The 13,518-nt window shown below is 35.8% G+C and overlaps 2 protein-coding genes across 3 annotated transcripts; one reads left to right on the top strand and one right to left on the bottom strand.

Moving 5' to 3' along the window:
* Nucleotides 1–684: 684 nt before the first annotated feature.
* LOC147860119 (uncharacterized) lies at nt 685–2,269 on the bottom strand. 2 transcript variants are annotated; one of them, XM_087325020.1, is made up of 3 exons: nt 2,154–2,269; nt 1,061–2,108; nt 685–982 (listed from the first exon to the last, which is right to left on the bottom strand). In XM_087325020.1, the coding sequence occupies exons 2-3, from the start codon at nt 1,575–1,577 to the stop codon at nt 846–848; spliced, it is 654 nt and encodes a 217-aa protein (XP_087181146.1). In that variant the 5' UTR covers nt 1,578–2,108; nt 2,154–2,269; the 3' UTR covers nt 685–845. The 2 variants fall into 2 exon arrangements, with proteins under 2 accessions (XP_087181146.1, XP_087181147.1); XM_087325021.1 differs by having other exon boundaries at nt 2,154–2,263.
* Nucleotides 2,270–3,965: 1,696 nt separating this feature from the next.
* LOC147860118 (serine/threonine-protein kinase GRIK1-like) lies at nt 3,966–9,732 on the top strand. Its single transcript, XM_087324807.1, has 11 exons — nt 3,966–4,570; nt 6,252–6,326; nt 6,449–6,493; nt 6,585–6,659; nt 6,963–7,050; nt 7,152–7,276; nt 7,396–7,491; nt 7,641–7,707; nt 8,691–8,806; nt 9,262–9,340; nt 9,427–9,732. Exons 1-11 carry the CDS (start codon nt 4,274–4,276, stop codon nt 9,486–9,488), a joined length of 1,125 nt encoding a protein of 374 aa, XP_087180933.1. The 5' UTR covers nt 3,966–4,273; the 3' UTR covers nt 9,489–9,732.
* The last annotated feature ends 3,786 nt before the right edge of the window (nt 9,733–13,518 follow it).

The following is a 13,518-nucleotide window of genomic DNA, read 5'->3' as shown; positions in this document are numbered from 1 at the left end:
GAATCCCAAGCTCTAGCTTCTCGGCCTATTATTGTACTGATTGAGCCTCCCCTTCTCTCAAATGCTTCTTCAATCATGTTAAAGTCACCACCCACAAGCCAAGAATCCGCTAATTCGACGTATTCAAAAAGAGAAATCCAAAAGGAAGCTCTTTCTGAGGATGAGTTAGATTCAAGCATATAGATTTATAATACCAGTCTTTTGTGGTCCTATTTGAAGAATAAGAAATTGCGCCATTTTATTCAAAATAGTACCTGCCGAGACTATGATGGATGCCCATTGTTCTTTAATAGCCATGCATAAACCAGCTTGTCTACTATTTGGACCTATCATTGGACCCATAAATGTATCCATCTCCCTGGTAGGATGGAACCATAACTCCGTATCCTATCAGCGGACAAGTGATGCTCTTGCAAAAAAAGAATATCAATTGCACCAACATTTGGTGTATCTAAATCTGCTCGTATAAGTCCTTTAAATCTAGGAAAGGCCTGCCCCCCCAGGCCTTGCACGTTCCAATAAAGGATATTTAACTTGTCCATACTACATATGATTTGAAGATGTGCGTTTCTCAAGGAGAATATCTTGACAACTCTTCTTAGTACCCTCTTGAGCGCATATTTGTCGCTTTGTTAGCAAGTCCTTCCTTGCATACTTATAACCCTATGTTCTTTGACAGCCTTATCCAACTCCTGGCATGTTGCCATATCCTTCGAGGATCCAAACTTGAAACCATTGGCCTCTTTCTCTGTCAATAACAATTCTACTTCCATTGTTTCCTTTTTCTCATAAATAGTTTTTCCTTTGTTATTATCAGTTGTAGGTATAAGTGCATTTTCCTCCCATTATTGGATAGTGACATCCACCATCTTTTGTTGCCCTTGTAGCTCTAGCTTTCCTTGCTGAGCTATTTCAATCTCCATGTCATCTTCCTTCTGTTTCAATTTATCTGGCGAGATTCTTTTGGTAGGTGGTTGACCCTCTATCAACTGAAAAGATGACTTAGAAGGCATTGCTGTCATTGGGGGACATGTATCAGTCTTCGATGGGATCAATGAACTTGTCACAAGTGGCACTTGAGGATCCTCACCATCTACATGAAGCGTTGTATATTTAATATGAAGGGGAGGAAATTCCTGAAGGTTATTAGGTTGTACTTGTTGAATTTTACTTGGTCGAGATGTTTTCCTATTCTCTACTATAGTCCATCCTTCAGATGAGGCCTTATATGGAATAATGGTCGTAGAGGGATCCACTATATGAGAGGCATTTTGAAACTTAGGACAATGTTTGGCCAAATGGCCAAACCCAAAACACCGAAAACATTGATTAGGCAGACCTCGGTACATGATTTTCTGAGAATACGGAGACTGCATTGAGTCCAACAAATTGGGCAACAAAATGTGAGACGGCAATATTGTAGCCTTAGAAACCAGAATTTTAACTGATATCGCACCTAACATTTTGTCTCCTTCTTTTCTTGGCTTATCATATACCTCTAATACCGTACCAATTGTAGCAGCGATTAATGCGATGGAAGTTGTCCATTCTTTACGTAAATTCGGAAAAACCACCATACATGTATAAAGAGAGTCAAGTTCATGGAGTACCTGGTTTGCCGAGAAATTGTGGATCCATTTGTGAAAAGAAACTCATCCTCCCTTGACTGCAATAGCTTTCCTTTCTAACATAAATGGCACAATTCGATCTGATTCAAACTCGAGTTGATAGTAGTTCCTTCCTAACATTTGCACGTCCACAAAGTTGTCAACATCCTGTTTTAACACAGCTTGTAACAGTAAACGTAAATCAGCATGTGATGGACGAATCCCCAACACACGTGCAATGATCGTCCTCCTTTCCATCACTTGAATCTCTCGCAAAATATGAATCCTATCTTGTTTTGATAACAGGAGTTCAACCACATTGTCCGAAATAGGAGTTGCATTTGGGTTAGCTACACTCGAGCCCCGATAAAGCTTATCGCGACCTTGTGGTGAGTGTTCTTGTCTTGAACTTGCATCCATGTTCATTGAACCATCACTTACCACCCCATTAAGCAAAGTTCTTGCCACATATGATTTCTTGCTATCTCTTCCAATCCTAGCCTTTCCTTCAGAACATGATCCCTTCGGCGACCTTGACGCAACAACTTTCGCGGCTGGAATTGCATGTCCACTTGGTACTACAGTAACATGTGAATATGCAAGCATCACCACTATCTTATTCCCCTGTCTAGATGTTGTTAGATCAGCCATACATGTGGCGGTTTTTCCAGTAGCCGTAACAAATGAAGGCAAGGATTCATGGGGAGAGGAAAGTAAGGGAGCCTGAGAAGAGGAAGGTATGGGATCATGATGGGAGGTAGCTTGAAAAGCTGAGGCCTGAGGCAGACCTATGTGTATGCCTACAGAGGCAACCGCAAGAGCGGCGTCATCCTTGGTCGTATGCGCAGAGGCAGGTGCGATGGAGCGGTTCATCATCTCTCTTAATTTCCTTAATGATCTTCCAACTAAGTGGACAACCTAAATACTGTCACAGGAGACGTACATGACAAATACCTTACCATTTGATCTAGATTGATGATTTCTTTTGGCCATAAAAATGCATTATATATCGAATGGCAACAACAACTTAGAGTTTCTAAGTTTGAGCTTAAACCTTAACGCATCACATCATGGTATAGTTGCAAAATGTCCATAATAATTGACATATTGTTGAAGTGATCACGAGACATAAAAAAACATCCCCTACATATGCTTGACTCAAGACTACATACTATTTGATGATTTGAATAATGTCCATGAAATTGCTAGATGTCTATCAAGAACATATGTTCCAGAGCTTTCTTGGTATATTTGATTGATGACCTTTGGCATTTTCTATTGAAGATCAGAATCTCATTGTTGTTGACTCTATAAAACCCATTGTTTGCTTTTTTTTATTTCAATTTGCATGATAAGTATATCTTGATTTGTGTATTTTTATGTTGCATTCCGACATAAGCATTTGCAATATTATTGGTTATGTCTAGAGGTATAAACTTATATTGATTCACATAGATTCCATTGACCTAAACGCATTTGCAACATTATTGGTTATGTCTAGAGGTATAAACTTATATTGATTCACATGGATTCCATTGACCTAAACCTTTTATTGCTTCAAGTAGTTTCACGTCAATGGACTTTGATTCTAGTTTATTTGTTTCTACTAACTAGTTCATTGATGGGGATGACATGTGAAAGGAAAATTTCTCCAATAGATCAAAACCTTCTAAGCAAAGAGAAACCCGTTAAGAAAACTTTTGTACTTAAGTTCCATGGGTCAATATTGGCTTCTCTATTGGACACTAAGCAATACCTAAACCCAATCTAAAAGATTTTCCGAGAAATTAGCCACACATTCATGCAAATCGTGAGCGGTCGTGAGTCCATGTCCCAAATGGATCAGGTTTTCCAAGCATTCAGACTATGTTCCTCTTTGTGTAGAACAATGTAGCCTTTTCAAAGAAGTTTTCAGAGGAGCATCTTTTTTATCTCGCAGAGACATTTGACGAGCACACGTTTGCTCGATGTTCATGTAGCATTTGGGGATGGTCAGGATACGCCCAATAGCCATAATAATTAATACATACATGCATTCTATGTTTTTTTTTCCTACCTTTTCTTGGAGTTGGGTATATAGAAGGGAAATAGGGTTAGGGATTGAGAGAGAGAGAGAGAGAGAGAGAGAGAGAGAAAGAAGAAAGAAAGAAAGATATATTAATGTCTTCTTAAGGCCAAAATTGGCCCATGAGAGAGTTGGTTTACAACAAAAATTGGTATTTATCCAATCATCAGAATTAAAATAAAATAAAGTAAAAATAGAACTGAGAGAAGGGCATTTTGTTTTTGGGGGGTATTTATTTTGTAAATTTGGTAAACCTTGAAATTAAAGGACAACCACAGGCCCATTTTTGTAATTTTATATTCCCAATGTTTTGACCCTGGAGAGGAGAGGGCCATGGCGATGGCGGGACGAAGCAGAGTTCTTCTTCTCCTTCCCTTTCATCTCCACCATCGTCGTAACCATCGCCATCAAAATCTTCATCCCTTTTTTCAAAAACCCTAACCCTAATTTCTCCTCGTTTCCCTCCAATTTCTCTTCTTTGCCAACACAAATCCTGAGGAAAACATCGTCATTTTTGGCCCCAACCCGAAAAGGATGAAAGGTGTACTCTGCGTTGCTTTTCTTCATCAACATCTTCATCTTATCCTTCCATAAGAGAATCATGGGTTGTTGCAGCTTGTTTGATCTGATTTTTGGCCAAGATCTGAAAAAAGAAGAGAAATCTACGAGCCCTAATTTTTCTCTAGGCTCTTCCCATGAGCATTTGCTCAAATACGAAGAAAAAAAATCCCCCGCGTCGAGATCTGTCCATGGTTACGTCGATTCTTCTTCATCTTCACCTCAAAATAATGGAAAATATGCTACCAAGAAGAAACTTTCTTCTGACGAATTAGGGGTAGGGTTTGGTATGTCAACATCGGACCATGTTGTCTTTACTCGCGATGTTGTCCGAAGCGAGGTATAGTGATCCCTCTTTATTGAAGAAACGTTGCTGCTAATTTCTTTCAAACTAGTCTTAAGAAAATGTGATAAATTGCATATTTTCAATGTTTTTTGTTGTTTTGTTCTGAATTTGGTCCTAAAGAATTTTGTTAATCAGATTGTAAACCTGAAGAAATGTTGTTAATTGTTCCAATTTGGTTCTAAAACATTGTGAAGTTCAAGTTGTAGACTTCAAGAAATGTTACTTACTTGAATTGGTTGTAAAAATTTGAAGATAAAACTGGAGCCTTAAGCCAATACATTCAAATCGCGACTGTGAAAAATTTAGCATCACTGCTTCAAGAATAGTTAATTGCTCGAATTTGGTCTTAAATAAATGAAAATCAAAATTTACTCTTAAGCATACTGCTGTAGAAGGGCATAGATGCAATCTTTAAGCTGAAAGATTGAATGCTGCTGCTCCAATTGTAGCAAACTCTTTAATGTTTTCAAAGTTTGGCAGCACACAGCTAGGTTTGTTGAAGATGGAATAGGCTTCTAAATAGTTTCTGATTAATCAAATAGAATCTTCCCATTTATATCTCTAATATATATCATAAAGAAGTTAAAAAAATATCATGCTGCAATATCTGTAATAAGTAAATATATGTCAGCACAAAAGATACCGACTAAGAATATAGGAACTCTGGAGTCTGAACAAAGAATTTCGATTTTTGAAAAACCAAAGAAATTGCTCTAGTATGCATAAAGTTCTCCAAAGTATGACCATCTTAAACAATTTTCTGTTTTTGTAATCTTGCATAACAAACTCGATGAAAAGATGTCTAAGTCATGCCTCTAGCTTGGTACACCAAACGTCATTTGTGGTTTGTATATAACAAACTAAAACCCTAAACGCTCTAGCCATGTTGGAATGGATGCATGGAATATGGATACATTTCAGCCATTCAATCCAATCATTTTTCAGCGAAGTACAAGCAATATTTCCAATTTCCTTTTCCTAGTAAAGTTTTCTGAACTGTGTTCATTTTAATTGAAGAGATCCTAGATTGGAACATTAATCACAGAAACATTCCAGGTTGTACCCTTACATATGGTGTGTTAGGATTGAAAGATCATTAGTTTATCATGAATTCTCGTCCTTATGCTGTATATGTTTGGTCTCATTTCTTAATAGTGTTTGAGTATGCTAAGATGTTAGGCCAAAGGGTGTCTCAAGATAGTTAGGAATGTTTCTAGACGAAACAAATTAGACGTTCCTAATTATCCTTTGTTGCTGTGTTGAACATCTCTTGTCTATGTTTGTTAAAGAGAATGAGGAACTAATTTTCTTTCGAAATATTCATATATATACATGAGTATATATCTGATATCTTGTGTAAAGATACAAATTGTAGGTCATCTCCATGTAAGTATTTACTTCTTCATGATGTTTTAAAGAAAGGAATAGTGTGTTCATAAGATGTAAGAGTCTTATTAGTTCAATCCATTGTCAGTAGAATTATGACTTATCCATTATAATCTTTCATTCCTGTAGAAAAACGATGAATACATGATTCTAGGATCTCTTCCATCTTATGCCATTTGTAAACTGCATGTGGCAGTACTGAATCTGTGCCCATTACCTAAATAACACAGGGGTAAGTCAAGCATAAGACTTTACTAAATTGCATTAACTTGTTTGTACCTTACAACAGGATTGTAATGGAAAGAAAATGATTAATAACTATGTGAGGGAAGGAGTTATTGGAATTGGAAGCTATAGCAAAGTGGTCAGTGCTGGTTTGATTCAGCTATTTCTTCTGTAATTGTGAATTGCAGCTTGCCTCAGAAAAGTTCATTTCAAAAGATTGATTCCTTAACAAGTGTGATTGTGGCATGGATGGAATAACAGGTTCTCTGTCGAAATAATGATGATGAAAAGCTATATGCAATGAAGGTAGTAGCTCTAAATGTCTCGCAGCCGTAAAGTAGTAGATATGTCTTTACGCATTTATCCGACATAATTTATTTGTTTATACTTCTCACAGATAGTTCAGAAGTCACGTCTACGCAAGATCAAAGTGGCTCCATCAGAGACTGCCTTGACTGATGTCTTGAAAGAGGTAAACCTCATATAATCATTTATAATGAAAACTAGATATTGCTCATCGTTCTTATGCATCAGTAAGATCACTGCATTAGATTCTATATTTAATGCCTGTGAGGTAATGTTTAAAAAGTGTAAACTTTTCTATGGTCTATGAATCAACTTGACCATTCTGTGATCAATGGTGATGAGACTCAAAAGCCATTGCTCTTCCCTATGGATTAGTGTCTCAATTTATGCATTCACTTCTAGAGTTTACATTTTATGAACCCAACTTCATTTTTGCTCTTGTAATATTCTTATGTCTTTTGTTTTTCAGGTTTCTATTATGAGAGAATTGGATCATCCGAACATTGTGAAACTTGTGGAAGTAATAGATGACACTGAGTATGATCGTCTTTACTTGAGTATGTTCTCACAAAAAAGAAGAAAATTCTGCTGCTATAAATGATCGATTGGGCTGTTACTTGTATTGTATTTGTACATGATTCTTTCTTTTTTTGGGCAGTCTTGGAGCATGTTGAAGGTACATGTCTGTTTGAAGGTTCAGGTCCTGTTGGGGGAATAGGAGAAGAACTTGCTCTGAGATATTTCAAGGATGTGGTTCAAGGACTTATGTATCTACATAGCCATGTAAGTGTAGGTACTTCTAGGGATGGCAAAATTTTCTTTTGGTAAATGGGTCATGCAATGATAATAAACAGATGTAGGTCCTTTATTCAAAACAGAATGAATACAATCTATGTTTGTAGAAAATTATACATGGAGATATCAAGCCAGAGAATCTGTTGGTTAGTGCTGCTGGACAGATCAAAATTTGCGACTTCAGTGTCAGCCAGAGATTTGACGTAAGTTCATTAGCAATTTAAAGTATTCTGTAACTGGGGATTAATAATTTCTCTACAATAGGAAGTCTTACCGATCAGATAATCAATTTATGATATAAGAGTCAGTTTATGGCCGTTTACCTTACGAGTTATTTCCTTACCATGCGAAGGGTAACAATGATGAGCTTCGAAGATCTCCTGGCACCCCTGTCTACACCGCACCAGAATGCATTTTGGGTCAGTAACTAGTGTCCAGATTTGATCATTTCTATTTCCGCTTGTGGTCGTTAAGGTCACATATTTTTTCTATGGATTGGCTTAATGATGTGAGAAATCTTTGTAAGAGCATTTCTCCTTTTATATCTATTGTTAACTTTTTGCTATATGGACCTTAATTCTCAAAGTTTGCTTGGTTTTGAGGAGAGACTTGATCATTTTACAAAAAGCAGTGCTAGAATCTTTTCCAAAAATAACAATAATCTGCAATTTGAGATATACAGAAATAGTACTTTAGGTGAACTTATAAAGAAACATAAAGTAGCTTCGTGAACTCATAAAGAAACATAAAGTAGCTTAGGTGAACTTATAAAGAAACATAAACACTTCAAAAAGAAGCTAAGAAGCTGGTTACAAAAGGTTGTAACTAGGAAGGTTTCATTGGGATAAGAAAACTTTTAGACACTGTGGCAGGTTAGAAGAACCATGTATTTGATAAACACTTACAGTAGTTTCTGGAAGAAAGATCAGTTTATTGATCCAATCAATTTTGATAAATTACATAATTTAAAAGAACTTGGACACTTGAACTGAATAATCACTTTTAGGGTATATGTGATAGTGTTTCAAAATTCGTATATCATATGTGTCATTTGTATGAAACATGAATTTGTTGGTTCTTTATTATTAAGGTTAACATATTTGCCAAGCAGGGTAGGAATTAAGTAACCTCGTGAACTTATTATAATATAAATTGTTGGTGTAATTTATAGGTCACAACCCTGAGAGAGTAGAAAATAGTTAAAAAAATTCCCAATATTGAGCACGTTTTGTTCCAAATATAGTTGTATTTCCTTACATTTTTGTAAAGCTGATTGAATATTTCAAAACTTCATCGTCAAAAAAATCATTGAAAAATACCCATTGGGCTATAAGTAGTCTCAACGTTTTCCATTTGGCAAGAGTGCAATATAAAGCTTTTTCTGTTTTTCCTTGTGCATCAGGACCAACATATGGTGGGAGAGCAGCTGATGTCTGGGCATTGGGTGTTACACTGTACTGTATGGTTTTGGGACAATATCCCTTCATAGGTGAAACATTACAAAGCACGTATGATGAGGTAAACCTGTTGTAAGTCTCCATTATCTTCCTTGGTCACTATTAATCTGTCAAAAGACATGACTGTATTATATTCTCGTATATATATATATTCTTTTGAGGATAAAAATTATTCCTATACGTTATTGTTTTTCTTTTCTTGTTCCTTTTTGTTCAACACCACTAGATCTAGTTATTTCTTAGTGAAATAGCAATATGCAATTGTCGTTCTCTTGTCATTTCATACATCCATGCAATGGAAATTTCGTACATGTATGTATGTATGCATATGTACATATATGTGCATATATACCTTTTCACAAGCAGTTAATTATCAACAAATGGTATTGTTAATTGCATTATTTCTCAAAAATTTTCAATGATTGATCATTCATGTTTCTAGGTTTGTTGAAAGTCAATGCAATGATTTGAATCTACAAGCCTTATAATGTTAAAGAATCATTGTAATGTGAACAGATAGTTCAAGGCAGATTGAAAATTCCCGATGGGCTAAACCCGCACCTCATCAACCTTCTTGATGGGCTTCTTTGTAAAGGCAAGTTATACATTTTATTTACTCCCTTTTTGAAATATGTTGGTTATTATAAGAAGTAAAAAAATTTAATGGGAAAAAATATATAGATCCAAAGAAGCGGATGACACTGGATGCGGTGATGAAACATGCTTGTTTTTCTCAGACGTGAAATGACCCAAATATATTGTTACAGGACCAATTTATTGTTGCTCCTAAATTTCACAAATGATATTCAAATGCTCACATACCATGATTCCCAAATGACCACCAAGGGGCGTGTGTGTGTGTGTGTATGTTATTAAGTACATAAATTTTCTGCGCCCAAGTTTCTTTTTCCTTTTCAAAGATAGTAGAGATATTTATCTGTGGCTATTGTCGTCAAAAGGAATGTCTACGTTGTCATTTTTCGTAAATCTTAATGCTTAAAACGGGAACAATTTTTTTTCTCCATAAAAGGGATAGCATGTTTTTTAATATTAATTGTAATAAGCCATTCTTACCTGGTAAGTTTACATTATTAGTATGAGAAATCATGGACTTCAACAGATAACTTGAAACGTTTTTATAATTAAATGATGAGGGTATTTCATCATTTGACTTGAATCATCAAGTGCCATTGACTTAAAAAGGTTCTTGGTAGCAAATCTGACAGATTTTGCGACGTCTTCATAATCATATCATTATCCGGTGTGAGGACATGATAAAAATGTAGAAATGATTTAGAGTTGCAGCTATAAAAGCTTTACAAAAAAAAGAGTATTATATAAGAATCAAAATAAGGTAAGATTTGTTGTAACACGTTTTATTGAAATTACTAGTGTCTTATTATTGCTGTTATACTAGATGGATGAGATTAACACGTTTTATTGAAATTACTAGTGTCTTATTATTGCTGTTATACTAGATGGATGAGATTAGGAATGTTGTAAATCCTGAAAATATTTGTTATACAAATCATTTTACGTAAGTAGGGTTGTGGAAACAACATAAATATATTTTCAGATAAGCTCAAAATTCTATGTATGTTCAAGTTTAATGTGATATTTAAGGGATGCATTCTTGTGTACATATTTATGAGTTTGTCCCAGACATTTTGTATTTTGCAAAAGCTGTTCTGTAGTAAAAGGCACAAAAGGACCATATAACTGCTCAAGAACATAATGTCTGTGTTATCTTCATTCTACTCAATAAGCTATGTGTTTTATATTATTGTGTCTTGGACAACCTAGTAGATCAGTAGATCATAACTTTAATAGCTGATATGCTGATGTTAGTACTTCCCTCATAGTTATCATGAAAACATTGCAATTGAAACTAGTGTGGTATTGAATACCCCCAAATATATGTTTGGGTTTCACACGTGGGGGTTTTAGTTTGAATCCAAAACCTCACACATTTATATTTGTATGAGAAAACCATCTAACCTGTGCATGGATCTGTTAATGCACCATCATTATATATATATATATATAAAATTATGGATCCATTGATTAAAATTAGCACATCCTTAACTTTATTGTTGGAATCGGGTCATATGATCATATGCAAGTTTGACCACAATGTCCTAAATAACACATGCAATATCTTACAAACAAACTAGTGAATGAAATGTGATTAAGCTTTGAAATCCTCTTAACTTATAACATTTTTGAACTTCTTTTCATCAAAATGAAAATGATGGCAACAACCATAACTTACATATGTTTAACTAGTTAGTGATAATGGACCTTTTTAAAGAGAAAAACTTTGAGATGTCCCATTTTTTTCCATTTTGGGTTTTCCATAAATACCTAGTTTTGTTATTTTCCCTAAGGCCATTTGTCCACCGTAAAAGAGACATGGTTTGGTTTGACAATACTATTGGTCAAATGGCATGTATGACAATGGTTTTCAACATTTGTGCAGCTCATTTCCATGAAGGTCATAGATTGATGCACAACACCATGCTTGCAACCTTTGACATTGAACCAAGATTGCAAAGCTGTGCGAAATTCTTCCCATGAAGGTTTCAAAGGTGGATAACCTTCGGGGAACTCAATTCCATGAAGTGAAAAATCTTCATGGAAAAGGTTTGCACAAAAATTTGAAACCTTCATTAAAACCTATACCATGAATACTTTTCCTTTGTGGAAATGTCCACTAAGGATTTCTTTGTGGAAACTTCACGAAAGAGGAGAGGCGTCTAGGTCGTAATTTGAGTAGAGATGAGGGGTGTGAAAATAAGAGAGAATTGATGAGCTATTGGCTAACAATAGACACATGTCCACGAACCTAAAAGGGAGGTAAAACTTTATGTTCCCCAAATAACCCTCCATTACCAATAAATATATATGCATATATAAAAGACGATTTCCTAAAGTCTACTCTTCTCCCCTAAATGATGAGAACCAAACACACACTTACATATATTTGCCTATGCATATATTTGTGTTAAATACCCGCCAGACGTAGCACAACCCATAAAGACGTTGCCATTGATGTTGGTACTATAAAAGTTACTTTTCTGACTTTTTAACTCTTCCTCATGGATCTTTAGTTTTTTCTTCTCTTTAAGCCAAATCTCTTTCCCTATTCTTTAAAACATGTGTTTGTAGTGAGTTGAGTGATTAAGGTTAAGACTATTGAGCCAAACTGTAAGAACTCCTTTTGTACAAGTTTTGTCAACTTCTTTACTTAATTGGGGTGGGATTCATACTTACAAAAGAGGGTAGGTCTAAGGAAATGGCAATAGAAATAGGAGTTGCATAACAGAATGTTGTTGTGATGTGAGGAGCGCACATGAGGAAATGGGTTATATATGGAAGATTGAAGGATAGGGAAAAGCTATGACAAGAAGGACATAAATGAAATGTAATCAAACATAGCTCAATTGACTAGTGTTCACTCTAGGAAGGGAAGGACAAAGGTTCAAGTCATGTATGGATTACAAAAGATGAACAAGAATAATGCAAATGGATAATTGATCATTGACTACAAGAGACAACAATGCCGTCTTGTTGGTCCTCTAAACTGAAATTCAAGGATATTCCTACAATACCTACTAATCTTCTTTATCTATCTACCTTTTAAGCCACTCTAAGTAAGGGAGTTGAGAAACTCGTTGTATCTTTTGAATTCATAAAGGAGTATAATTTTTTAAATTGATATCTATTTTCAATTAAATCGTGTAAATCTTCTACTTGAATCAATCTTGATCAAACAAGGAACGTGTTGGACTTTTGAAAACTGAATTCCAAGCTTAGGGTGCAAACTTACACAATTTTGGAGAAAAATCGATGAAAAGACTATTGCCCAAATTTGTTGCATCCAAAAAGTCATTGCATTCACTCAAAGTTTCTAATGGAGGGTTGTGAGGAATTAAATTTTTAGATCTCGATTCCGACCATCAATTGAAAAGTTGTGAGGACACATTGATTTTTGAACGGTGGGAGTTGAATCCATGACGTTTTGACCGAGGCCTACATCCCATCCATCGGACGAAACTTGTAGAGGAGGATTAAAAATGTGCTTTTTATTAATAGTGCCTCCCCCCCCCTCTCTAATCTAATTCTAATTCTAATTCTCCCTATGCGGGAGAAGAGCGAAGTGTTCAAACACTTTCAAAATTTCAAAAACGAAGTTGAAAAGGCAACTGGTCGGCATGTCCGATGCCTTCAATCGGACGACCGCAAAGAGTACTTCTCCGACGCCTTTACAACATACCTTCGACAAGAAGGAATCCAACGGGAGTTTACCTGTCGACATGCACCTCAGTAGAATGGAGTAGCTGAACGCAAGAATCGGCACATACTCGAGGTGGCAAGGGCAATGATAAACGAGAAACATCTACCAAACTCATATTGGGTTGACGCGGCGAATACGGCTGTCTATCTGATGAATCGCTGCACAACATTAGAAGTGCATGATTTTATCCCCCATGAGAAGTTTTACGTTAAGAAACCGGACCTATCCCACATCAGGATATTCGGTTCAATTGCATATATACATATTCCCGACGAGAAACATCAGAAGCTCGATCCAGGGTCGGAGAAATGTATTCTCATAGGGTAACACCAAGACATTTGAAATAGGTAATATGTCGCAATTTAAGAATAGTCTGTCCAAAAAAGGCACAAAGTAGGTCATTTCTCAAAAAGGACCATCGCATGCGTAAAGGTTTTTGGAAATTGAATCAAAATATATTGATTTATACTATGTCC

The sequence above is a fragment of the Azolla caroliniana genome, unplaced genomic scaffold (assembly GCF_043228905.1).
Source record: "Azolla caroliniana isolate FFs.n. ecotype wild unplaced genomic scaffold, voAzoCaro1.0.p SCAF_9, whole genome shotgun sequence".
NCBI lineage: Eukaryota > Viridiplantae > Streptophyta > Polypodiopsida > Salviniales > Salviniaceae > Azolla > Azolla caroliniana.
Note: the sequence above shows the minus strand (reverse complement) of the source record. Positions and strands in the feature narration are given on the sequence as shown.

What these genes read in the sequence shown, in the direction of transcription:
- LOC147860118 (XM_087324807.1), top strand. Translation starts at nt 4,274, where the DNA reads ATGGGTTGTTGCAGCTTGTTTGATCTGATTTTTGGCCAAGATCTGAAA. An exon ending in TTGGAAGCTATAGCAAAGTG is followed by an intron (nt 6,327 to 6,448) that starts GTCAGTGCTGGT and finishes ATGGAATAACAG; the next exon opens with GTTCTCTGTCGAAATAATGA. An exon ending in TTATGTATCTACATAGCCAT is followed by an intron (nt 7,277 to 7,395) that starts GTAAGTGTAGGT and finishes CTATGTTTGTAG; the next exon opens with AAAATTATACATGGAGATAT.
- LOC147860119 (XM_087325020.1), bottom strand. Translation starts at nt 1,577, where the DNA reads ATGGTGGTTTTTCCGAATTTACGTAAAGAATGGACAACTTCCATCGCA. An exon ending in TCAAGTGCCACTTGTGACAA is followed by an intron (nt 983 to 1,060) that starts GTTCATTGATCC and finishes TTCAGTTGATAG; the next exon opens with AGGGTCAACCACCTACCAAA.